Source organism: Lissotriton helveticus, chromosome 8, assembly GCF_964261635.1.
Source record: "Lissotriton helveticus chromosome 8, aLisHel1.1, whole genome shotgun sequence".
NCBI classification, from domain to species: Eukaryota; Metazoa; Chordata; class Amphibia; order Caudata; family Salamandridae; genus Lissotriton; species Lissotriton helveticus.
Window position 1 is genome coordinate 332,722,112 of NC_136069.1, and position 26,308 is coordinate 332,748,419.

General features: G+C 42.0%; 1 protein-coding gene across 2 annotated transcripts in view; it reads right to left on the reverse strand.

Annotated features, from left to right (window-relative positions):
- The window catches only part of ATP8A2 (ATPase phospholipid transporting 8A2), a 1,791,179-nt gene that overhangs the window by 1,213,424 nt on the left and 551,447 nt on the right, over nt 1-26,308 (reverse strand). For both annotated transcript variants that reach the window (XR_013599395.1, XM_078655985.1), the window contains exons 20-21: nt 24,238-24,322; nt 19,452-19,591 (exon numbers count right to left, since the gene is read on the reverse strand). Coding sequence is in view for 1 of the 2 variants with exons in the window: in XM_078655985.1 (XP_078512111.1) it covers nt 19,452-19,591; nt 24,238-24,322 (225 nt within the window). In the remaining variant the exon portion in view is untranslated. The remainder of the gene's footprint in view (nt 1-19,451; nt 19,592-24,237; nt 24,323-26,308) is intronic.

The window sequence follows — 26,308 nt, forward strand, 5'->3', positions numbered from 1 at the left end:
TTACTTTTTTGTGCACTTCGATTGCTTTGTTTACAACACAGCCACTCCTAACATCTAATGCTACTCCGGTGTCTGCAGAACTTACCTTACACTGTGCAGTCCGGGTTACGCGCAGCGCCTTGGTTTGGTTAGTGCACCGGCACTTCCGGTGCTGCGTCACGACCTGCGGTGCTGCTTGTGGTGCACTGGCAGAGTTTCCTTAGTGGAGAAGCAGCATATGATCTGCCTCAGCCCCAGTGCCCTGGTGTTCTGTGTTGCTACCACCGGCAGTGGGGCTGTGCCCATGGGCGTCCGCAGGGGAGGGCAAGGGGGAGCGCTTGCCCCCCCCCTGGATCGCTGGTCCCATTCCTTTTACGTACTCCTTTGGCCCGTAATTTTCACGATTACAGCAGGCTGTTCCCCTGCGAGAAGCCCCAGGAGTTTAAATGATCTCTCACTTGGGGCCTCTCGCACTTCTCTTTGAACTCTGGAGGCTGCAGCAGCCCCTCCCCGACCTCGAGCAGACTGTGGACAGGCCCATTGTCATTCTGTCTGCTGCTGATCATCACATAAAGAATGACAATGGGCCGTCTGCCTTTAACTTGCCTTGAAGGTGAGTGATGAAGTTAAAATGTTGCCCCCCCCCTGGAAGGCGAGTGATGAAGTTAAAATTTTGCCCCCCCCCCTGGAAACATTTCTGCGGACGCCCATGGCTGTGCCGCTTGCGCACCTCTGCGGAGAGGTCGCACAGACATTGGCAACAGGAGACCGCACACACGCGGGCCCGCCAGCAGGTAGGAAACCTTTTTTGAGGGAACTGCCTCAGGCCCACCGCTCAAGCGAAGCCATCACCCAAACAAATGAAAATCAAACCTCGGATTGCTGGCAGCAATTTTATCTATGTGCTGAAAACTGAGTGCAATTACGAATCCTTTTATTGTTAGCTTTTCAAAGACGCTGCTTTGGTCTTCATAGCGCTTCTCGTAGCAAGTACGCCTTCGAGGCACTTCAACCATTGCCACTCACTTTTCACTGGGCTACCTCAAACGGGCTGGCAAATTAACAAAACCCAAACTAACAAGCACAGATTAGGGTAGCAAAGTAGCTCGCTCAGGGCAGGGGCACACATCAAGGAAACAGGGCCACAAGGCGTTGCCATACAGCCTGGTAGCGCCGAGCCTTCTCTGAACAAAAAAAGGGCAATAATCCGTTCTACCTGCTCAGCTCCTCACAACCCTCTTCTAGGCACCTCCAGCACCCGTCCTCAGCAGACGATGGGTTCCTTCCTACGAGGCAGGATAAGAACTTTCAGGTTTGGTTGGCAAACCTGGGAAGGAGAAGTGTGGCTCAATGGTTAGAGCGGCAGACCCTGATGCAGAGGTCTAGCCCGGGACCAGGGTTCAATTCCCCGCCTCGGCGGGTCTTGAGCTAAAAAATTCCACGGACCTGATAATTCTCGCCTGAGTGCCTATTCCAATCATGGAGTCCCACTCTGCAACTCTGGGCAATAGCTTGCTTAATCTCCACAACGGCCCCCACAACGCTAAGGATGCCTGGCCTCCACCTTGGGGGTGCCCAGGAGTGGACACCTCACAGGGAAAGCCAGGATGGGTTCCACAGCGGTATTCGTACAAGCGCCTTGAGACCCTTGCGGGTGAATAGTGCGCTATACAAGTATCAATTTACATTTTTTACAGCAACAGGCAATGGTGGTGTTCTTGCGCGCAACCTTTGCTCAACCCTCTTATATACTACTAGGTAGCATTTCCTCATCAAGATGTACCTAGAGTTTATCAAATGCTTCCCAAGTGGTGCTAACTGACTCCTAGGTGCCATTTAGCCCTTATAATATCGTAAGGGTCTGTTACTTTGCACCATTTCTTTTTGCACCCGTGAGTGCTGTTCAGTGACAGCAAAACCCACTGTTCACATTTTATCTTAAAATACATTACAGCACTTGGATTTCTGCCTCACATACTCAATTCCCACACACTGGACAGCTCCCTTTGAGATGAGATCCAAGCCTGAAGCGAAAGAACAATTTATGTAACTTCTTATTACGGGAATCATTTAAAAAAATGTTTTCTAGTTATCAGGAATGGCTGCTGCAGCAACAAAGGTATCACATTTAATTGAACCTTGGGGCCTTATTACGGGTGCAGGAGCCTGCTGCAAACTGGGACCTTGTGCCATATTTCAAGTCTAAAATGTGCTTTCCTCATTTGGTGAGCAATCATATCCTTACTCTGGGACAGATCCGAACTGAGAGGGAAAGCAGCTGTTTGAAAACGCAGGTCCAATTTTCCAGTGGATGGGGATAGGGATTTCACCACAGGCAGCAGCAGTGTGTGATTACACACACCTGTGGGGCAATTACTGCAGAGGGGTCGCTTGGACCCCGAGGCATTCTCCCCAGGTGTGCTCTCGGATGAAGTACTGAAAGTGCACCATTTCATAAGTTGAGCACAATCAGGGCACCTCCTGACACACTGTTTGTCCCTGCAGTCAACTTTATCTATTTATTAATTTTTTTGTTTTTGTATAGTGCAAACTTGACCCGAAGGTAAGACAGCACGTTACAGAGTTGGTATAGCAGCATATACACGAGTTACGTTTATAGTAAGTATAAATACAAAGTGATAGAGAGAAAACGAAGTATACATCTGACATCCAGATGTGTTGCCGATGCAGGTTTAAGGTAAGTATTCGTACCTGTAAGATGCTTTACCAAGTTATTGTCTCACCAGGTGGACAGATTACACCGGGAGTAAATAGAATAGTACATCATGTCAATATATAAAGAAATATTTATCAAGCAACTGTAGTACATACAGACTATAGTTGAGGTAGAGACCGTGTATATAAATTAGACCACATTTGGGTTTTGCATTATAAAAACATTTAGCACCGTACAGAATTAGCATATCAGAAGGTGTACAAGCTACACGTGGGCTAAATAAAAATATAATAGCGCAGGGGCAAAGTCATTACCTGATTTGAATGGGGTCTTGCATCTATGCAAATAAGTGAATGTCCACTTGGGACTGAGTGTATGCAATTATCCACCGGCTAGAGCACATTATAGAAGGGGTCTCATAAATGTCTGTTGCCCTGTCTGTAATACAGGAGAGCCCCAATGGCACAAAACAAGTGCAAACACTCTTTGCAAAGACGGCCTCAGGGCTCTAACTATTCAAAATATATTCTGGATTATTTTTCTGTGCATATTAAGATGTACGACACAACTGAATACATCATCTTATATGCGGATACACAGAGATGTTTTAAAGCATGAACAAAGTGGGCCATTGCCCAGGGCCCACACCTTCCAAAGGGGCCCCTAGATTTTTTTTCTCTGGGCAAGAGATCTTTTTCTCTCTTTATCCCACCTCTATTTCTTTATCACAACCAGTCTCTGTTTCTCTGTCTGCCTTTACCTCTCACTCTTTTTCAGTCTAAGCAGTGCCATTAGGAATGTTTGTGACTCCCTTAAAACATATGCAGCTGTTGTTGTGTCCATTTCTAAAAGTTTGAGTATAATTCAATATTGTTTGGCATCATGTGAGCATGAATCAGCAAAAAATGTGTAACAAATTAAAAGTTCTTACGAACAAGGGACCGTAAAATACATTTTGCCCTGAAACCCAAAAACCATAATATGACACTCCTGGCACTTAAATTAGTTATATGTGGTTATTAAAAGCATTTGTTTTTATAAATGCCTTTAATCAACAGACCTGAAGGGCGCTTTCAAATACTGTGTCTTACAAGTCTCTCCCATGCTTTGTGTACAGCGTGGCTCTTCATCCTCAGTGGGCTTGCATACCATGTGATTTACAGACATTTTTATTATAATAAACTTACAGCTATGCCATTGCTGCCACCTAGTGGGTAAATTAATAACAGATCGTGTGGAGCTTTATTACATGATTTGCTGATGTGAATCGAAATAAAATAAATTTTTTCAACAAGACAAGTGGGTGGTTTTTTAACCCATCAAGCTGCAGAAGGAAACAAAAATGTCTCTGTGAACAGACCCGAGATAACATTTTAGTTCACCACGAAGAAAATTAAACATCGGAGGAAATGAAGAGGGTATCTACTCCCATTCTGTGCAAATAATGGAATTGAAAAGAGGCCGCACACTTAAAAACACCAAAAAGGTAACGTTTTGAATCTCATGAAATGTTACTTCTGTCTTCACAAATAGAAAAGTAGTCACCTGTAGTAGTCCCAACGCTACCAGGCCATTGAGTTTTCTTATTATTAGCTTGCATCTCCCTATTCACAGATAGATTTGCTCACTGTAAATGTACTCTTACACTTTGTAGTACGTTTACACCTGATAATGTTCAATAACTACCAGTAGTAAAGTGTAAAGTTACTACAAAGTGTGGACTTACATGCCCACACCCCCTGAAAGAAGGGGTTGAAGCCAAAATGTATGAGTGTACAGATACTATTAGTACCTGTTCACATGTAGGTGAAGTTCTGCGCCATGGGGGATTAACCTATTTATGGAAAAGTATAGGGAAAAGTAAAAACCTTATTAAACTTTCAAATGTAAAACTTTAAAATTATTCAATGAAAAGTCTTCTGGTAATATTAATGTACAATCATTTTTATAAAAGTATATTTTTAAACCTAAAACAAATACAAATGTTACAGCACTGTTAACTTAAGAGTTTGAATAATGAATTAATTTGGATTTATATGAAAAAAATCAGTAATATGTTTATTTGTATTTAATATGTATTAAAAATTACTAAATGATATAAGTTACGTTTGTTTGCAAAAAATAACCATTCAAATAATGCAAAAAAGATTAAAAAGACACATTTATATTAAAATTATTTCCCTATGTTGTTTTATTTCAAGTCCCTGCCTCTTTTATTCTACATGGAAGAGTGTTGCAGTCCCAGTGGTTGATCGTGTGGGGAGGCTACAATTCCCCCTAGTCTGGGCTGGAATACATTTCCAACAGTTTTGGAACCTTTTTGGCTATAGTACTATGGAACTGCAGTTGTGAATAGCAATGGACTTACACCTTTGCAGATGGATCATTTTCCTACTCTAAACTCTTCCTTAAGCTTTCCTTATCCTCCCCCAATTTTTCCCATTTTGTAGTAAATATTACTATTTTCCCGACACGCCCCTCTGTCCCTTCCACCTTGAGTACAAAAACATAGGCTTATATGTGCGGACAACTCTATTAACGGGGAGAAGATCTCTGCATAGAAAAGATAGGAAATGCTGAGGCCTCCACATGTAAGTTTGTGAATATTATATGTACTATAAAGTGCAATTTGTGAATAGACTCATTGTGTTTCAATATGAGACTTCATTATTAGTTCAAAATCTGTGAAGTCAGGTGTTGCATAGCGTATTCCTTTAGTGCATCCTTCCTGTTCTCTTAGGTGGAGAAGTGTGGCTTACTGGTTAGAGGAGGCAGACCGTGAAGCAGAGGTCAGACCCGGGACCAGGGTTCAATTCCCGACGCGGCAGGGTCCTGAGCCCAAAATGTCCACGGACTCGATAATTCTCGCTTCGGTGCCTACTCGAACCACGGGTTCACACTCTGCAACTCTGGGCAATAGCTTGCTTAATCTCCACTACGGCCCCCCAGCGGCGGGATGCCTGGCTTTCACCTTGGGGATGCCCAGTACGGGTTATCTCACAGGGAAAAGCCAGGACGGGTTTCCAAAGCAAGCGCCTGGAGACCTTGCGGTGATAAGGCGCTATATAAGAACCTTTGACATGACATGACATGACTTCCTGATGCATCCCAGCCCTTTGTTCTGAATCAGGAAATCCCATTTGAACCACTGTGAACAGCTCTTTGCTTTGGATAGTGAATGTGTATTCTTAACACAAGTCTCAGGGTTTATAATGCAGGAGTTGATACATTGGAGTTACTCTTCTTTACAGTAACCGATATGAAGGGATTACTCATAGGATGAGTTCAGAGACCAGATACACATTACAGGCAAACAAGATGTGTAAGAACGGCTTAGACAAACTTAGCATTCACACTTGAGCTTGCATTCAGCATTCAGGGCAGCGTTTAAAGCAATATTGTGGAGGGATCCATGAGGCTTCCCAAGAACACAAAAGACATGTTTCTGCAAAGCCATGGGTGCTGCACTAACATGGTAGAGGGAGGATGAACCCCCTCATGGATCTTAGCAGCTCTGCAAGTTAGAACAGTAGATGATGCAGGACATAGACTAAGAGAAGAGGGCTGCATTGGGCGCTTTCCATCGAGAGGCATTTCACACTCAGTCACCTGAGCTGTCAGTCTCTCAGAGCATGTCTCATATAAAGGAAGTGGTGCATTGTCCTGGCATTAAAAAATTACTTCTAACTCTAAAACGAACCATTCACAGAAAAGCACTGGCTGAAAGATGGGTTTTGTGAGCCTGGACAAGACAACATTCATATCCCATAGAAATCCCATTGAAGTGATTTCTTCAATACTGGACATCTGAGAAGAAACACTAGAAAATGGTTCTCGACCAACTGAGTTAACCAAAAATAAGAACTCATTCAGTGCTTCGTTTGAGCCAGTGGTTTCCGGTGCTTGGCACCAGCACCTAATTGCCTGCACCAGTGCTTATGACAGTTTGCCACATGGTGGTTTTTAGAGGCACTAATTGTTTTGGAAAATAGCACAAATCTTGAGTTTATGCACCTTGGACTGTAGACTAAGTCTTGCTATTAGCTCTCTTACCAAAGTGTGTAATTCGGAATAGTGAGCAATATGAATAACAGATAGACACTAAGCCCTGAATAATAATTATTTACCAGTGCTCAATCTTTACCCAGGACTGTGCCACCTCCTCCCCGGTGCTTAATTTGTGAAAAGTGCCAGGGCTCTCGTCAGGAGGCCACTGCAGCTTGTAGCACATATTGCCCCCTCCTATGCAGCAAATGATAGTAACAACACAACTATTAACCATCACACTGCTGTGTGATAATTCAGACTATTTCAGCCCCCCAAAGCTATAAGAATGGCTTGGACAGCCGGTAATAGTCATTTTTAATGTATATTGAATTAATCATTAACTGTTGTTGTGGTCATCTCTAAATTACCAGAGAGGCCCCTTTGAGGCAGATTGTCAAAAGCGATGGAGTTGACAATTAAGTGCCAGTGCTGAGCACCGGAAACCACCAGCTTAAATTAAGGGCTGCCCCCCACCCCCTGAGAATGACAGCTCAGGTGCTTAGTCCTTATGGTGATGAACACATCATCTGCACCCGACATCGCCATAGCCAAACCGGACGCTTACAAGATTATCCGAAAAGACCGCACCATTCAAACAGGAGGTGGCATCGCCATCATCCACAGGAACACCATCAAAATCACAACCAGCTCCGACGACAATCTTGCAACCGCTGAACATCTCCACTTTCAGATCCACACCGACCCCAGGACCACACTTAGAGGCACCCTCATCTACAGGCCTCCAGGTACCCGCACTCAATTCAGCGATGACATCACGGACTTCGTCAGCCCACATGCCCTCGCCTCCGAGAACTACATTCTTTTAGGAGACCTCAACTACCACCTTGATAACAAACACGACAACAACACCTCCACCATTCTGGACAACCTGGCCAATCTCGGACTCAAACAACTTGTTGACACCCCTACCCATGTCGCCGGTCACACGCTCGACCATATCTTCACCTCCAGCAAGCACGTCTCCTTTGACCGCACTACTGCTCTCCACTGGACGGATCACAGCTGTGTTCACTTCAGCTACAAAACAACCTTAACCCACAACCGTCCACAACCTATTCCTCGGAGAAACTGGAACAAAATCACCTCCGACCAACTCCTCACATCACTCAACCATAACCCCCCCACCCTCTCAATGGACCCAAACCAAGCGGCCACCAACCTCAAGCAATGGATCACCCACAGTGCTGACGAATTAGCACCCCTGAAAAAGCACCAGATGAAATCAACCAGCAAAAAAGCTCCCTGGTTCAATGACGAACTTAAAAAATCCAAGAAGCTATGCCGCACCCTGGAGAAGATATGGAGAAAAAACCCAACCTCCGACAACTTGGCCTCCCTCAAGACAGCCACCCGCAAACACCACCAACTGATTCGATCCGCCAAGAAATCAGCATTCAAGGATCGTCTCGACAACAACACCCATAACAGCAAGGAACTCTTCAACATCGTCAAAGAATTCACCAACCCCACCGCAGCATCTAACGACATCACTCCCTCCCAAGACCTCTGCGACGCGTTGTCCTCCTTCTTCTACGACAAAATTGCCGACATCCACAAGAGCTTCGAGAATTCTCCCAGCGATCAACCCTCCCCACCCCCCTAAGATCCTACTCCGCCAACTAACAACCTCAGCGCCTGGAACTCAATCACCACTGAAGACACCATTCGCCTCATGAACTCAATCCACTCTAGCTCGCCGACCGACCCCTGCCCCCACCACATCTTCAACAAAGCTGACTCCATCATCGCACCCCATCTCCGTGATGTCATCAACTGCTCGTTCAACTCCGCCACCTTTCCAGAAAGCTGGAAACACGCCGAACTCAGCGCCCTTCTGAAGAAACCCACAGCAGACCCCTCTGAACTTAAAAACTACCGACCCATATCCCTCCTCCCATTCCCGGCAAAAGTCATCGAGAAAGCCGTCAACAGCCAGCTCGCCGCCTTCCTTGAATCCAACAACTCCATTGATCCATCTCAATCCGGGTTTCGAGCCAAACACAGCACCGAAACCGCCCTCATTGCAGCGACCGACGACATCCGAACACTCCTGGACAACGGAGAAACAGTGGCCCTCATCCTACTCGACCTATCCGCCGCTTTCGACACAGTCTGCCACAGCACCCTTATACATCGCCTCAACAACATCGGCATACAAGGAAAAGCCTTGAACTGGATCATCTCATTCCTCGCTGGGAGAACTCAAAGAGTCCGACTTCCCCCATTCTACTCAGAGGCCACCGAAGTCATCTGCGGTGTTCCACAAGGATCATCACTCAGTCCCACCCTCTTCAACGTCTACATGAGTCCTCTCGCCTCCATCGCGCACCAACACAACCTCAACATCATCTCTTACGCCGACGACACCCAGTTAATCCTTTCCCTCACCAAAGAACCCAACACCGCCAAAAGCAATCTTCACGAAGGCATGAAAGAAGTAGCAGAATGGTTGAAACTTAGCCGCCTAAAACTCAACTCAGACAAAACGGAGGTGCTCATCCTAGGATCTTCCCCCTCAGCTTGGGACGACTCTTGGTGGCCTTCCACGCTGGGCACAGCACCCACACCCACAGACCATGCACGTAACCTCGGCTTTATCCTAGACTCCTCTCTCTCGATGTCCAGACAAGTCAACGCAGTAACGTCCTCCTGCTTCAACGTACTTCAAATTCTCAAAAAAATCTTCCGCTGGATCCCCCTCGAAACAAGAAAGACTGTCACCCACGCTCTGGTCACGAGTCGACTGGATTATGGTAACACACTATACGCCGGAATCACAGCAAAATTACAGAAAAAACTCCAGCGCATCCAAAACGCGTCAGCGAGACTCATATTAGACATCCCTCGCCAAGATCACATCACCGGACATCTAAAAGACCTCCACTGGCTTCCCGTCAACAAAAGAATTACTTTCCGCCTTCTCACCCACGCACACAAAGCCCTCTACAATCTAGGACCCGAATGCCTCAACACTCGACTGTCCTTCTACAAACCCACCCGCCAACTAAGATCGTCCAATCAAGCCCTCGCCGCAGTCCCGCGCATCTGAAAATCCACCATGGGTGGCAGATCCTTCTCCTTCCTAGCTGCCAAGACCTGGAACTCACTCCCCACCCACCTCCGCCTTACTCAGAACCACATCTCCTTCAGAAAAGAACTTAAAACCTGGCTATTCGACAAATAATTAACATAATGAAATAAGGAACCCCTTCCCCTAGCGCCTTGAGACCCTCTGGGTGAGTAGTGCGCTATACAAATGCCCGAACTTGAACTTGAACTATGGTAATGTATGACAATTCTCACTGCTTTTAAACAGTTAGTTTCAAATGGCACAGCCCAAATAAGCTTCATGACACACTGTATTTAGATCAAAGAGTCAGAGACAGAGTGCAAACTAAAATAGATTTCTGAAAACACATTTAAGATCTAGAATGCACTACCTACCCAAACTAAGTGTATCCCTTTATTGCTTATTTAATGTATTTAAACATTGAGAATGAGAACTCTGAATTTGTGGGTGTTTGGAACAAAAGTACATTGATCTCGCAAGTAGAGCTTACTGGAATGTCTGGGAGAAAAAAAAGGCATATAAAGAACTGATCACATCGTACGATCAGGTAGCATTTAATCTTTAAGAAGCTTGCAAAAGAACACTGTCTGCCTGCTTCTGTAATTTGAAAACACCCAACACTAAGCAATCTATTGGCAATTGTTTTTAGCTACATGTAGTATTGATGAGGAGTGAAGAAGAGTAATATGCTGATTAAAATAATCTCAGGAGGTGGGCTAAGAACATCTCTGCTGTATGAGACTATCCAAAGGGAAAACGTACACCTATTCGAGAAATAGAGGACTGACTGGGTAGCAAAGTTGGTGTTGGCTATACCAGTGAATGCATGGATTCAAATTGTGAAGGCATACCTAATGGTAACAATCAATATGCAGCATCATTAACGCAGAAACAAATGTATTTCAGACCCTACTGGTGCCTCGCAACGAAGTGTATATTAAAATTGATATCACATGACAGATGTTGGATAATGGACAACGGGTGAAATATAGTCAGGCATACAGCTCGTTGTGGAAGAAGACATTTATTAAAGCAAATTTCCGATGCTCTTTACCCAACGCAGAAAATGAAGAGCAAGTAATTTAAAAAATAAAAGACAGATTAAGATAGCTGTGCCAGCAGGGGAAAACGTTATCCTAAAAAATTGGAAGTCCATACAAACTACCAAAATATAAGACGGGGTAGCCAAAATGAATAAACTGGCCACTATGGAAAGGGTGACTTATGTAGTAACTCCAGGAGACAGTTGTAAGATGAAGAGAGGCTTTAATCCAGAGAAACAGCTTGAACATCCACAGTATGCAGGAGACAGTCAAACACTGCCTAACTCCCACATATAGAACATAGAACACAGATAGAACCATAACAATCTTAAAGGACTACAGCAACTCTTAAAGGGGCATACTACACATCCTCCCCCTTTGAAAAGAAAAAAAAAAAACAAGAATTAATGAATATAATCACGTAATTTGATTGGAGAAGACCTTACGCGGACACTTCTCCTGAGAAAATCATTAACAGGTACAACAATATGTGCAGGAACTCTAAGACTAGAGTTGGTATTGGAATCATTAAGAGAGCGGGCAGAGTCAGAAGAAACAGAAACGTTATCAGGAACAACAGCATTCCCAACAGACAAGTCAACAACAGCATTCCCAACAGTCAAGTCAACATTCTCAGTTTGAGGTTCACACCCAAAGGTATCTAACATAGCAGAAAAAGTTAAATCATCATTGACACTGGAAGCTGAATGTGGGGAAGTCGAGATTGATTGTGAAGGTGTCCCAAGATCAAAAGTCTTACAAGGAGTTAACCTAGCATCCTCAGTTCTACACAGGGAAACCCTTCTGAAATTCCAAATCTTACCACCATCGACTCTTACAGCCTTGGAAAAAACCTCTGTGACTTTACACGGGTCAGACCATTTGTTCCATTTGTTCCCAAAAACTCTACCAAACTTCACACGCACAAAAATCACCAACCTTAACCTTAGGACTGCAAGGAACTGAACCACGGCAACTACCCTTCATCTTATCCTGATAAGCCAACACTTTATCCCTGACCTTGCCAAGGTCAAAAGAACGCTCACAAGGTACTTTATCTTTCATCCACCACGGAAGTAGCTTGGAACCAGGTTTCCTTCCTCTTAGCATCTCAAATGGAGACAAACCCGTAACAGAATTGGGGAAACGCGATAAGATAATAGAGAAGCACGAAGTGCTTCTCTCCAATTCAGGTTGCTTTTGACAGCGAGCTGAATGGAGCCTTTAATCACTCTGTTGAAGCGCTCCGTTTGGCCATTGGCCTGTGGGTTATAATTTGACACTCTTTTATGAACAACACCACATCTTTCAAGAAAAGAAGAAAATTCACGGCTAACAAACTGTGGGCCATTGTCTGAAACAATTTCAGCGGGGATGCCCTCTCTACAAAATATTTCGTCCAAAAATTCTACCACCTGAGACGAGCCAATCTTATCCACAATTTTCAACTCAGGCCATTTGGAGAAGTAGTCCATCAAAACTAAAATAAAAACATCCTTGCTAGAAGACAAATCAAGAGGGCCAATGATATCCACGCCCAATTTTTTCCAAGGAGAAGAAACAAACTCAATGGGTGAAACAGCAGTGGCTAACGGTTTGACAGACTTGTCACTCAAGGAACATGGCAAGCAAGAAATAACCCATTTATCGACCATGTTGTCAACCCCTGGCCACCAGTAGAACTCACGAATACGTCTTTTAGTACAGGACATACCCATGTGGCCTTCATGAGCCATTGAGACAATCTTCTTCCTCGAACTCGAGGGAGGAACAATTTTATCACCACGGGTAACAAAGCCTTGATCAAACATAATCTCATCCTTAATCTTGTAAAAAGACAACATCTCACCAGACAGTTTGCGTTCTTCGGGCCAACCATGTTGTAAATAGGACACAACACTTGACAAGTCAGAATCCTTGTACATAGCATTTCTCCACTCAGACTCGGAAATGGAGACAGATAAACCCAAGTTACCTTCACCATTAATATCCCCAATAGAGAATAAAACATCACGATCATTGCAAACAACAGAAACTTGTGAATCCAGAGGTAAACGAGACATACAGTCAGCATGTACATTCAAACGTCCGGGAACATATTCTACAACACATTGGAACTCTTGCAACTTCGCAGCAAGGCGTGCTAAACGAGCAGTCAACGTCCTACCACCACCTGCAGCTAACATCTTGATAAGAGGCTTGTGGTAGGTACGTAGGCGAAATCTAGTTCCCCACAGAAACGGTCTGAAATGTTCAACAGCCCAAGTGCATGCCAATAACTCTTTTTCAATAGTGGAATAGTTGTACTCAGCACCACGGAGAGTCCTTGAGGCATAGGAAACAACATATTACTCACCCTTGTTCTTCTGCATTAGAACCGAACCAAGACCCATATTACTTGCATCCACACACACGATACATTCTTTACCCAACTCAAAAGGTCTTAGAAATGGAGCGTTTAAAATTTCCTTTTTCAAAAGATCAAAGGCACATTGTTGTTCAGAATTCCATACAAACTTTGTATCTTTTTTCAATAAAGATCTTAACAAATGTACTTTGGCAGAATAGTCCTGCACAAATTTGCTGTAAAATTCAGTAAGACCCAAAAAAGAAACAAGTTGTTCTTTATTGGAGGGTGCGGGAGCTTTGAGTATACTTTGAATGTGATTGACTTTAGGTTTGATACCCAGGGAAGATATTTCATGGCCAAGATATTCCACCTTGGTCTGTCTGAACTTACACTTGGCAAATTTCAAAGTTAAACCTTTGTCTTGGACACGTTTTAATACACAATCTAAATTCTTGTCGTGATCTTCAAAATCTTTACCAAAAATTAAAATATCGTCCTGAAAGGCAATTGCTCCAGACCAACCCTCAAGAACCTCTTTCATAAGTCTCTGAAATACAGATGCAGCACTGGCTAAGCCAAAGGGCATGCGGCAGTATTGGAACATACCTTCAGGTGTTATAAAGGTGGTCAAAAACTTTGAGTCTTCATGTAAAAGGACTTGATGGTAAGCGCTTGCTAAATCTACCGTAGAAAAAACACAAGCACCAGCCAAAGTAGATATTAATTCATGGATATTAGGTAATGGATGCCTATCAACCCAAATCTCCTGATTTAAGCTACGAAGGTCCACACATAGACGAAGTTCGCCATTACTCTGGATGGATAAAACTACTGGAGAAACCCAAGGAGAGGATTCAACAGGTTCTATAATTTTCCTAGATACCAGGTCAGAAAGGATCACTTTTAGTTTATCACGATACGCCAGTGGCACATTCCTAACCCTGTGTCGAACAGGAGTGGCTCCATTTTTTAGGATAATACGATGTTTGAAGTTTTCAAATATGCCTAATTTATCAGTAAAAATAGCAGGAAACTTTTCTTTTAAAAGACTGGTAAACACATCAGGTTCATTGGAAATGATATACACAGGTTGTGCGGCATTAGGGTCAAGCTTAATGCCTAGCTCGTGTTGGTGGGGCCAACTGAGAATAGATGCGCCATTAGTGGCAACATAAACTTTGCCTTTAATATTTCTGCCTTTAAAAGAAATATCAGCCCAAAAAAAACCAACTAAATCAATTTTGTGACCAGTGTAACCACCAGGTTGTACATCGGGTAGTGACAATTTCAATGAACCCCAATTTTTTTTGAAAATGTCCATGCCAATAATGCTGTACCATGCGCAGGAATCAATAAGCATAGAAATTGCATTGCCATCAAGTAAAATTATGTCTTTTGGAAAACCCTTGCATTTAGTGTCACCAACACATAACAGGCTGTTAATACCAAGAGAATCAATGAGATCAGATTCGTCCTCTGTTACTAAATTCACTTTTTGCGAGGATCTACACATTTTGCTAAAATGACCAGAGCGTTTGCATTTAATGCAGACTTTGTTCCAGGCAGGACAACCTCTGTAACTCCCTACATGGTCGATGCCTCCACACCTGTAACAAATTACCTGATTTCTTCTTTCAAAAGGTTTAAAATCTCTCCTAAAATGTTCTTTCTTATTAGTGATAAATTGTGGTTTGAAAGGAACAAAGGGTTTTTTGAAATTGGAGGGTTCTTTTACTATTGAAACTTCAGGAATTACTACTTTGTTTTTATTTTCTTGACCTCGAATTTCACTCACAAAAAGTTCAGACTGTTCAATGCCTTTTGCAATGTTTAACACAGCCTTAAGTGTAGTTTCTGTACCCATCCATAAACGTTCTTGTATTTTCTTGCTTTTGGTTCTCATCATTATTTGGTCTCTGAGAACTTGATCAAAATTAATTGTCTCAAAGGCACAAGAACCAGCTAGGGTTTGCAAAGCAGCTACATAGTTTTCAATTGATTCATCCTCTTTTTGTATACGTGAGTAGAACTTAAAACGCTCCATAACAGTATTTATTTTTCTCCCAAACCTAGCGCTTAGTTGCTTAACTACAACATCAAATACATTGATATCATCTGCGCCTTCAATAGGAGGTACATTTTCTAGTTCTTTAAGGCCTGCACCACCTAAACAATTTTTTAATAAGGCTAACTTTCTTTTAGGAGAACATCCATCCTCTTCTACAACATCGACAAAAGCTAAAAATGTAGGAAACCATAGGTCCCATTCCACTTTGGGATCACCTGCTACAGGGAGAAAATGTGCAGGAGAAACAATACTGTTAGCCATGCTCAATAACGTAGTGTAGAGGAAAATAAATAGATAAAATAAATAGGTTATAGTAAATATAGAAGAAAAGCTTCAAAATTGAGTAAAATACATTACATTACAGAAGTAATCATGAAAAAACAGTAATATAATAAATTAAAATAAGAAACGTAGTCACCGATGTCTGGTTGATGTAAAACAGATGATGTTCAGTGATGATCCATTGGTAAATGTATTCAGTGATGCTCTTCTAAAAATCAGCCAGTAAGCGTTGCAACGTTAAAAATAGAAATGCTTTTCTTAAAGATTTGCGCATCAGCGTTGAAAGGAAATGTTGCCGTACGCATCGGCGTTGAATATGGTTACCGTGGATACCTGAAAAAACAAAATGGAGTCACGCTATGACGAGATGCGTAGGAGCGTGATGCGTGATGAAAGAGTTCACGTAGGAGCGTGATGACAATGAGGGGCACCACAGGAGGATTCGGAAGGCTGACGGCAGCAAGCGTGCGAGCACAAGGGCGAATTTAGAACGCGGAGTCAATTTCAAATGAAAATACAGCTCGAGGTACAGGAGCTCACGACGGTAAAACAGACTTCAAAGTTAAATTTCACGATGTGAAAGTTACCAAAATCGAAACTTAATGTGGACATGAAAAATAGAGTTTGAAGAGATGGTTTCAACACAAAGTAGGTTTGACACACAGGAAAATAAAATTGTAGAAGTCTTGTAGATGAGGAAAATACGGGAAATGAAGGAATCTCTGCCGCTGGTGCAATCAAAGCACATATAATAAAGAAGGTGCAGGCGTGGGTGCAATCAATATACACAATATAAAAATAAATACCTTGAAGTAAGCGTGAACGCTGTTTCAAAGGATTCTCTTCATCAAAATGACACTTTTCTTTTTTTTAAAAAAATAGAAGTTCTGTAGAACATCCCACAGCGTCGCCAAAATTATGTAGTAACTCCAGGAGACAGTTGTAAGATGAAGAGAGGCTTTAATCCAGAAAAACAGCTTGAACATCCACAGTATGCAGGAGACAGTCAAACACTGCCTAACTCCCACATATAGAACATAGAACACAGATAGAACCATAACAATCTTAAAGGACTACAGCAACTCTTAAAGGGGCATACTACAACTTACAAGCTCGGAAACAAAGAAGATATGTTTAATGAGCCACAAGGAAGTCTATTTAGGATGTTGTGACATAGATACTATACTGGACTTTTTGTTAAATCATGCATGAGCTGTAAAAATGCTGAATGAATGAATGAAGAATCGCCATTTGAAAATAAGACATGTTCAGTGATTTGTCATTTACGTAGGAACTTTAATAATACTCCTACAACTTCTATTTATATTTTTACTTAAAAGTTATTGACAGTTGGGTGTACAGGGCAGCTAGTGTTGCATACATAGAGAGATCTTGATCTTCATTCTTAACTTTTACCTAGAGTTGTACTATCTGACTTGTTTCACCTGTATTAATGATATTTGAATAACTAGTGTATCCATTCGTATTATTATGCTAATGCTATAATAAGTATTTTTCGGTAAGAGCCAAAAATGCACACCTTAGTGCCCATTTTTCGCACGATATCCTGATGTCATATTTCTGAAACTACATTTGAACCCCATCAGAAATTGCGTAGTGTATTTGAATGGGTTGTGTTGTAAATCGTGGTATTTTCATGTAGGAAGTTTATTTAATTGGGTTGCATTTGTTCTTATTGTGCGCTATACATTTCTTAGCTAGCATAGGTCACTGCCTCATGCTGTGAAGGTCCCTTGAGTGGAGAATTTAACATCTTACTAGTCTGAAGCCTGCTTAGAATGTCACTGTAAAGAATCTCCATGCTTCACCTCTGGGTTACATTTTATACATCATTAATTAATAATTGCCATCACTGATAATTTCTTAGGCTTGCTTTCTTGGTCAAATGATGATTACCATAGGCAGGAGGCTCACAGCTTTGGGCTCGTGGTGTAGGTGGTCTACCTAGGTGGGAGGTATCACTTTTTTTGATATGTAAATGTTAGTTGGTGATGTGGTGTTCAAAAGGGTTTGGGATGCTTTAAACGGTTTGTGGATCATATTTGAGGGTACGAATGAATGCCAGTCTAATTTTTTTAAACATATTTACTTGAGTTTAACAACGCAGGTACAACACACATTATCACAGTCACTCCTCCCCGATCCGTGTTCCAAGAATAACAGATTGTCAACCACTCTAATATGGGCTCTTTGTTTCTGTGGATATGCCAATACTATCTCGAACGTGACATCAAATACAGGTAGGTAATGTGACAGAAAATACAATCAAACCAAAACAAGACTAAACAGCCTTGCAAGAGAAAGAGTTGTGTTGTTGTATCAATCAAAGGAATCGGACCGGGTGAGTCCTTTTGGTGTATCAGTCTTCATCTGTTCACCCATGACAACCAGGGACGGAGGTCCCGGTAATCATGGGCTGTTCATGTCATACGTTGCAGACAGACCGCCCAGTTATGTGCACTAATGGAGAGTCCTCTTCACCCTCCAAGATGCACTATCTGCCCCTGCTTCCCAAATATGGTATGTCCGTTAGAATCATATTCTAGACTTATAACCAGCTCGCGGGTTGCAGACCCCTATTAACCTTCCATTGCAGCGCAGTTCCCTCGCAGCCAGCCCATTTGCGGAGTTCCGACAGCCAGTCCAGTAGATTAGGAATAATTCCATCAGTTTGTCCCAATGGGGAGTGGTATGGCAGTCTCTTACATGTCAATAAGATGGTGTTTGATCCAAATCCCATTCACACCTAAAGATCACAGTTTGTGTTAATTTAATGGTTCTTGACAATTACTCATTTGCCAGAAGGTCTTGGACGCTTACTCTGGGGTGTGAAATTGTTCCTATTTAAGCTTGATGATGCAGGAATAGAGGGAGTTGTACTTTCAATGTCCGTAAAGTTAAATGGTTTACGCTTGGTGATGCAACCAACTATATCTGTGTGTTGACATTCACATCGTTTTTATGTTCATTCACAGAAGTCTTCCACCGTAGACATCAAGAGATACTTCAGTATACAGATTGTTTTCTTTTTTCAGGTTGCAAAAGCTTGTATTTTCTGTCGATCTCCCCCTGTTTTATTTACTGACTGAAAGTTCTATTGGCATTAGTACTTTGTGAGTGAACAATAAATCACGAGGTTTGAAGTTTGTAAAAAAATATTCAAAATAACAACTAATAACTCATTTCTTAACTATCATGGCTGGATGAGCCGTATTCATTTTGAGACGAAAACAGCAGAGTTTTTCAATCAGTAAGTAATAATACTGAGAGCTTGAATAAAAATACTTGTGAGCAGCAAATAGGAAACTGATGCATTGTCCTTTTAACAGCAAAATATAACCACCTGGAACCAGTAATACTAGATTTTGGGAAGCACTGGTGGGCATCTGCTTAGGTTGTCCTAGGCATTAGTAGCTAGATAATGTCTGCTGTTAGTACCACAAAAGCAACAGGTGGACCCAACTCTACCCACACAAACAGCACAACCTACCCCTTCTGCACCACTTTTTTGTATATGATGTGCATAACTCTAACTTTGTTCTTGATATATTATTTTTTCGCAGATTTTTGCATTGGGCCTTATATGTGCAAAATTTCTGCTTTGTATATGTACTATTACCGTTAATGGTATATTTCTGCTGCACCAAGAAGCTGGACGCTGGAAATTGTCCACATGTTATAAGAAATAAACAATGCGTACATTGAAAAACAGTTTTTACATTTGAAGAAAGATCATAAGATTCTATTATGCGAGTAAATCGACTATGATGATCTACAAGATAATACCATATCAAATAGATGAAATATAATTCTCCCCCAAATTCAGAATGCCTGTAAAAGTAAGAGTCTACTGTGACCTGGATACTCTGACTATTCAGACAGCCCAATGTTACCTTTTCAATGGATTCATAGCACTCCTCCAGCTTTTCATTCCTGTCTTTGAGAACAGTGCTTGCTTCGTTGTACAGTTTCAGCCATTCTTCATAAGCAGCTTCCGACAGATCTGTGTACGCGATACAAAGGGTTCTTAAACCTGCAGAGAAGCAAAGTTCAAAGATTATGGGATCAACGATTGTTGAGGGATTGATTCCACAATGTTCATAAAGCAATCAGGCTCTACTATACCTAATTAGACTAGAGTTACACCTGTTAGTTTTCTCAGAAACTTTAAGAAGTAGCACCTAAAAAGCAAGCTACATCTATAGTTCTCCTATATTTACATACACAAACACACACACATATCTCTCACGCTCTCTCTCTGTATATATATATATATATATATATATATATATATATATATATATATATATAATATATTCATATTCTGATCAATAGTAGTTTTAATTAATCATTAAAAAAAATAATGATATTGGTATTACCCCCAACTCAACCTTCTTCATCGACTTCTCAGTAGGAATATTCCTTATGCTGAAATTATTCTCAATCAAAAGAAGCCAATTAACAAGCCAGCTCACACGAAGGAGTGAAATAGATGCGTAGAAAAGAAAATAATGCCCTAATTAATCGCAAAACATCTTAATTGTTGAGGAATTTTCCCTACCAAATACTGAGTTTTTTTTAAAAAAGATTTCTGCATAGGTGCAAACCAGAAATCAGTTTGTCTTCGGAAAGATACCAATATAAATTATTTGCCATTTGCTGCTTGAAAATAAAGATGGTAATGTTAACCAGATTTTCTATTGACCCGTGCCAACAACTGTAACACATTATGAAACGTGTGTTGTTTTAGAAACAGTTAAACAAAGCTGTGTAAGCAGGAAATGTATTCTGTGGAAGGCACCAATGAAAGTTTTATATTTATTAAATTTGCTTTTGCTAACACAGGTAGTCGAATACATTAATATTTACATTTAAAGCACCGCTAATGTAATAAGAGGTAAAAGCGTCATTTTCATAGCATCGTATCTCTCCATGTATATATCAGGTGAAAAGAGTTAAGAGACATTATGAGAATATGAATAGATAGCTAAAAATGATAACATTTAAAAACAGCTATTAACTTTAAAAATCCCAGTTATTTCTGTAAATTTACACAATTTAAGCTTTACATTGCTAGATTCAATGTCTTCCGACTAAAGAAGTTTATTTTAAAACGGGGGCAGAAACAGGCATTTGAAAGTCTTGAGAGTAACATATTCACACATCACTTAATTCGTCCAAGTGGGTGTAGGCTTGTGTATTTGCACTCATTTTTCAGAACCTGGACATATTTTTCATCATCAGACTTTGACCCGGAGCACGAAAGTAAAAAGCAGAAAAGGGAGAATGGAGGAAAAGAACAATAGGAAACAGTGATTAAGCAAGAAAGAAAGGTAATAAAAGGAAGTTGCAAGAGTGAGATAAAGAGACATTAAGGGCCTAATTATGGTGTCAGGCGGACTTATGTCTGTTCGACACCGTTGCGGTCTAGCAACTCCAGTCAGTTGTCCCAACACCGCGATTAAAATATGACCGTATGGTGCAGTCACATACTCCCAATTGTCTATGGGAGCTTATGCTATGGCCATAAACCGGCTGTAGCACAAGCTCCCATAAACAAATGGGAGAATGTGTTCATCCCTGCATCGCATGGCAGTGATTAACAGGGGGGCGCCATAAGTGCCTCCTTGGCTCCCAACTGGAGGCCATGAGGTGAAGAGGGCCCAAATAGGGGCCCCCAATGACGCTTTCCGACAGGCTTTCCATGTTGGAAAGCCCGACATGGAAAGCCTTTCAGAAACCAACATCGTACTCCCTATTGCTGAAACGCTGCCCATAGGTATCACGTGCCAGTCTCCGACTGGCTGACAAATCCAACTGGAATGAGCGGCCACTTTCAGTTTGACCGCCTGCATAGTAATGATGAGGTCGAAACTGAAACTCCGATGAGGCTCAGAAAGCCTATGACCTGCTGTCGGAGGCTTTCCGACACCCATCGTAATGAGGGCCTAAGTGTGGTGTGACAGAAAAAAGAGGCATTACCTGGAATCAAGACTAGTCAGCCTTTGTATTTTGTACGCTGGTGGTGGGCTCCTGAGGAAAATATTTTGGGACGCTACATTTATTTATTTTTACAAATCAAGCACTGTTAGTCACATCAGTATATCTAGCACTGGTGATAGACCACGCTGGTGAGGTTGGGGTGGAGTTGGCTAGGCGAATTAGGATATGTCAAGTAGTGTAGAGAAGGTTTAGCAGTTTCAGCACTTTTTTGAATAGTTTAAAAGAGCAGATAATGTGGATGCAGTTCTGCTGAATTGAACGGAATTGAATTCCAATCCTTGATTTTACATGCTACTGGTGAGACGTGCACTGTGCTTAATTTGAGCCGATGGTTGCCGGTGTGGGGCACCAACACTTATTTATGGGAATCAACACTCACATTTTCCATTTCAGATATTTCCCGAGAGCAAGAGAGCGAAAACCTCACAAATCGGAAAGACGGAGGAAGAAAAAGAGGGGAAACATCACAAACAGTGAGCAGGAACCTGCAAGAGCAAGAAAAGGCGGCAGGAAGTATCTAGAAGTGGATTAAAGACTACAGGTCTAGGTATTAGGTGCGTTGACGTTCAATTGCACCCGCCACCTGCTTCTGAGCAGAGCTTGGGCCACTCTTTCTTTCACAAATTGAGCAATAGACGTGCACACGATATTAGACTATATTTCCAATGGGTTTTATATTATTTCTCAATTTAGAAATCTGAAATAATGGAATTGGTTGATTGAACCTGCAATCAGATACCGGATTAATTGCCAGACCACCTTCAATAATGTGACCAAGAGTTTCGATAAACAGGAAAACAACAAGTGCCTGAAATGTGAGCATTATGCTAGGTGCAGGAACAGGTCAGATGACTTGCTGACACTAATTGTGAAAATACCTATCGCTCTGTAGTTCTAAGGAATATAGTGGGGAAGTAGATTTTGTTTCACATTCACGCTTGGCAATAAAGTGCGGGAATATTCGTCCCAGCGCTCCTTCCTGTAAATGCTGTGCGTGGGTAAGTTCCCTGGCATCATAGTATCAGGGAAGGGCACAAATGCAGCAAGTCCAATGTTGCCTTTGGAACACACTCGGATCCATAGTGTAGAAGTGAGATGTTTGCATATTCTCCTCGTAGTGAAACTAGCCTCTCACTAGAGGGGTCAACTACACCAGTGAAAACAATGGCTTGAATTTTTTATTTTTTTACAAGCAGCATGCTCCGGTCCTGGATACAGAAGCGACAAGTTAATGAAAACGGATTGATGCAAAAATACCAACATGGCATGCTCACTGCATGCATCTAGAGATGAGAGGGCAGTAGCATAATGCAACACCTGTGATACGAGACCAGAACTGGTCGGTCTACAAGTGAGCAAAGGGGTACCGTGGAGACAATTCGAGCTCTCTGTGGGCAGGTAAACTTCCTTCTCCTACCTGTTCACCATGAACTCTTTCATAACTTTAGCTTAGGATTTGCCAATTTGGAAGGCTGCCAGAGCTCACTCTTGGAACACTTAGGTCCTCATTCCTCCCTCCCGGCTGGGTGCTGTGCATGCACCCATTTGTTTGTATTTGATCCCATTCCCTTTGAGGGTGGGTTTAGCATTTACATGTCTGTAATAGGCTTCCCTTCTGCTGATCTGCTTAGTGCATTTTAGTATATTCGATACCTGGGGTAGAGTATGTATGTTAATGTTGATTGATGCAACTTTGCTGCTACAATCCTTTAATTGCTTTGACCTGCCTTCCCCATATTTCGGAAAGTCATACTATCTGACTATACTATACTATAAGATATTATGCTTTAGGTTTCCATGTTTAAGTACCCGTATCTTTATTATTACTGTGTAGGTACAGCATCCCTCTATCTGTTACATGTGACCAAGTCAAATAAATTGCCTATAAAACCAGTACCTGGGTTCTGCTGATCCACGTCTCAGTGTAGCTGGTAAAACTTGTTTAGTTCAGTTGTCTGTGTCACTGAGTTCAGGGCCAGTGTCCTAATGTGTTTCATGTTTTATTAGAATCTATTGTCTCGTTCTGCACATGATTTTTAGGAAGATGGGGCTAATAATGTCCTTTGTATGCAAATTGCCTTCAATGATTTCCTCTATGTGGTAAACCTGTATTATTCATACATCTATTGCTGAGGTCTTATCTAAATGTGATTGGTTCTAGATATCCTGTCCATTCATTGCTTCATGATGGTATGAAGCATTACGACAAATACTTGCCTCTCGCTCAGCACTTGCTTTGCCTGAGTTTTCAACTACAGTTCACCATGAATGGCTTAGGTGTGGCACAGCGGCCAGAGAGGCTGACTCCAGAGCGCGAGGATCACGGTCTAATCCCCGGTGGCATCTCAGCTCAGCATCATGTGACTCTGGGAAATAGCTCACTTAATCTATCTGACGGCCTCCAGTGCCTTGAAACCTTAAGGGGTGATATGTTCGCGCTTTTACAAGTAAGGGTGATGAATCTTTCTCCCCACAACTTACAATTAATAACAGATGCTTCATCCAAAATTATACTACACATTTTTAGTTGGTAGATGAGAGGTATTTTGCATGAAGTCGTAGGTTTTCTTACATGATTTAAGTCAAAACTGAGCAATGTATATAACTTAAAACTGATTAATTTTAATAAAAAACCCATATTTTGACAAATAGTTCGAGGTCAAAAATTTGACATACCTTCAGTGGCAAATTGTTCAAGATGGCTTAGGGTTGGAGCCATGTACTGAGAGTCCTTGGAGAGTCTCTCAAATATCACGTTATCCTGAAAACAGAAAATAGGATTTCATTACAAAACGACACCTCCTGAAATGCAAAGTTAATTGATTAAAATCAATTTGGGATATCTAGAATTAAGGTGATCAACATCAACACTCATTACTGATTCTAATATCCTTTACTTGTACAGGATCCTCAGGAGCAACTCTGATACAGCACAGTCTAAAACTAAAATGCCTCATTACAAAATTCCCATTGTTCCACACTGTGATCCTGCTACAAGTAAATACCAATAAATCGGAGTGCAGTATGTAGCACGTGCGGTATTACTACTCCACTCCAATTTCCACAGCTCAGACTGGGGGCTAATGTGACAATACCTCATGTTTTCACCTATTTTGAGTGTGTATATTTGCCTACACAGATTCTGTCAGGTTTTAAGGGGTGAAAATGGTGCTGGAAAACTTCCACAAGTTCAGTAATTACCAGGCGGGCAACTAGAGCCAAATTTCGGGAGGGGGGGGGTGACAAATATTTCGGGGGGATAATCCTTCCGACCATAGATAAAGTGACTGAAAGAAGAGGTGAAAACACACCAAACGCTTAATTTACAAGTAAATGGTCTTTTAAAGACCTGTTAAGTACTCGGGTGCGGCTGCAATTAGATAGCCGCCAGCCTGCAAAACTGTGTCAGCCCGGGCTGACACACACACGCCGGGTGGGGGGGGGGGGAATTGGGGGGGGCTGAAGCCCCGTGAGCCCAATGGGTGTTGCGCGCCTGGTAATTACCAACGGTTGGGATTCTGATTCAAGCATAACCCCCTTATTCCCCACTTATGCCAGACTGAGGATTTGCGGGGTATTGCAAAGATGCTCTAAGTGTTCTACAATTCAAGACATGCTTCATGGGAATGGTCTCATTCAGCACACATGTAGGGGCCTGTGATGAGCTCCTGGAAAACCCCATTCCTTGGCTTACAGAGTAGGAATATTGGAAGGCTGGCGTTATGCTTAAAGTAATGCTTAAAGACCCACTTTACTCTTAGGCGATTAGTTAGGGGTAGCAAGACAGCACAAGACATGCCTCAGTTGGTTAATGCAGAGGCGAGGCAATAGCTTTGGGGACAGTGTGCTTATGGTAGGAGGCACTGCAGCAACAGATGAAAGGCTGGAGGGAAACCAAACCTATGGAAAGTGTTGTTGCCACTGACAGAGGGCCGCGTAGCCGTCTCTCTTAATGACAATTCCAGCATGGATGAAAGTTACGCCAGTCTGAGGAATGGACAATCCTGGGGTGTCTGTACTCCGAAGGATGATTTGATGCAGGGCAGAAAAATGTGCATACAAACTTAACTCTCCAATTCTTAGTACTGCAAACTGTAAATACCCTTACTTTCCAGAACTTTAATTCATATGGAAACACAGAACACCTTCTCCATCAGTAAAAGCAAACCCTGGACCTTTCTAAAAAAAAGCTACTAGCCTAAATGTCATGAAAAATTGTATTCTAGCAAGGATGTGGGAAGAGGGCAGATTATTTTATGGCTATTACTCTTCTTGAGGAAGAAATGTAAAGGGAATGGACTTAGGCAACACACATAAACCCTCAAGGTGTCCCACTGAAAGAAGTGAAAGAAATGTACTTGCAAAAGGAGTCCAGTAATTTAGTGGCTACTCTGGAAGGTAAGATAGAGGCTCTTGCATTAGACCACCAAGAGTGACGCAAACATATGCAAAGATGAATGAGAAGGTTGCCTCCTTGACGACTTCTCTTTAGAGATTTGAAGAGTTATATAAATGAGCTTACTAACATTCAGTAGTGTACGACAGCCCATATAGTACAGAGAAAGTCTTAGGTTAAGAGGCTACAAAATAACTGGAGTCCAGATACCACATAAGTTCTAGGCAAGTTACATAAAAGTGTACAGGTGGATAACAAACACAGCATCATGTCAATGGGACACAACATAACCGGGGATTGGTGAATGATACAACAATGTCCAACACTACTGCCTGAGATGCCATTCTAACA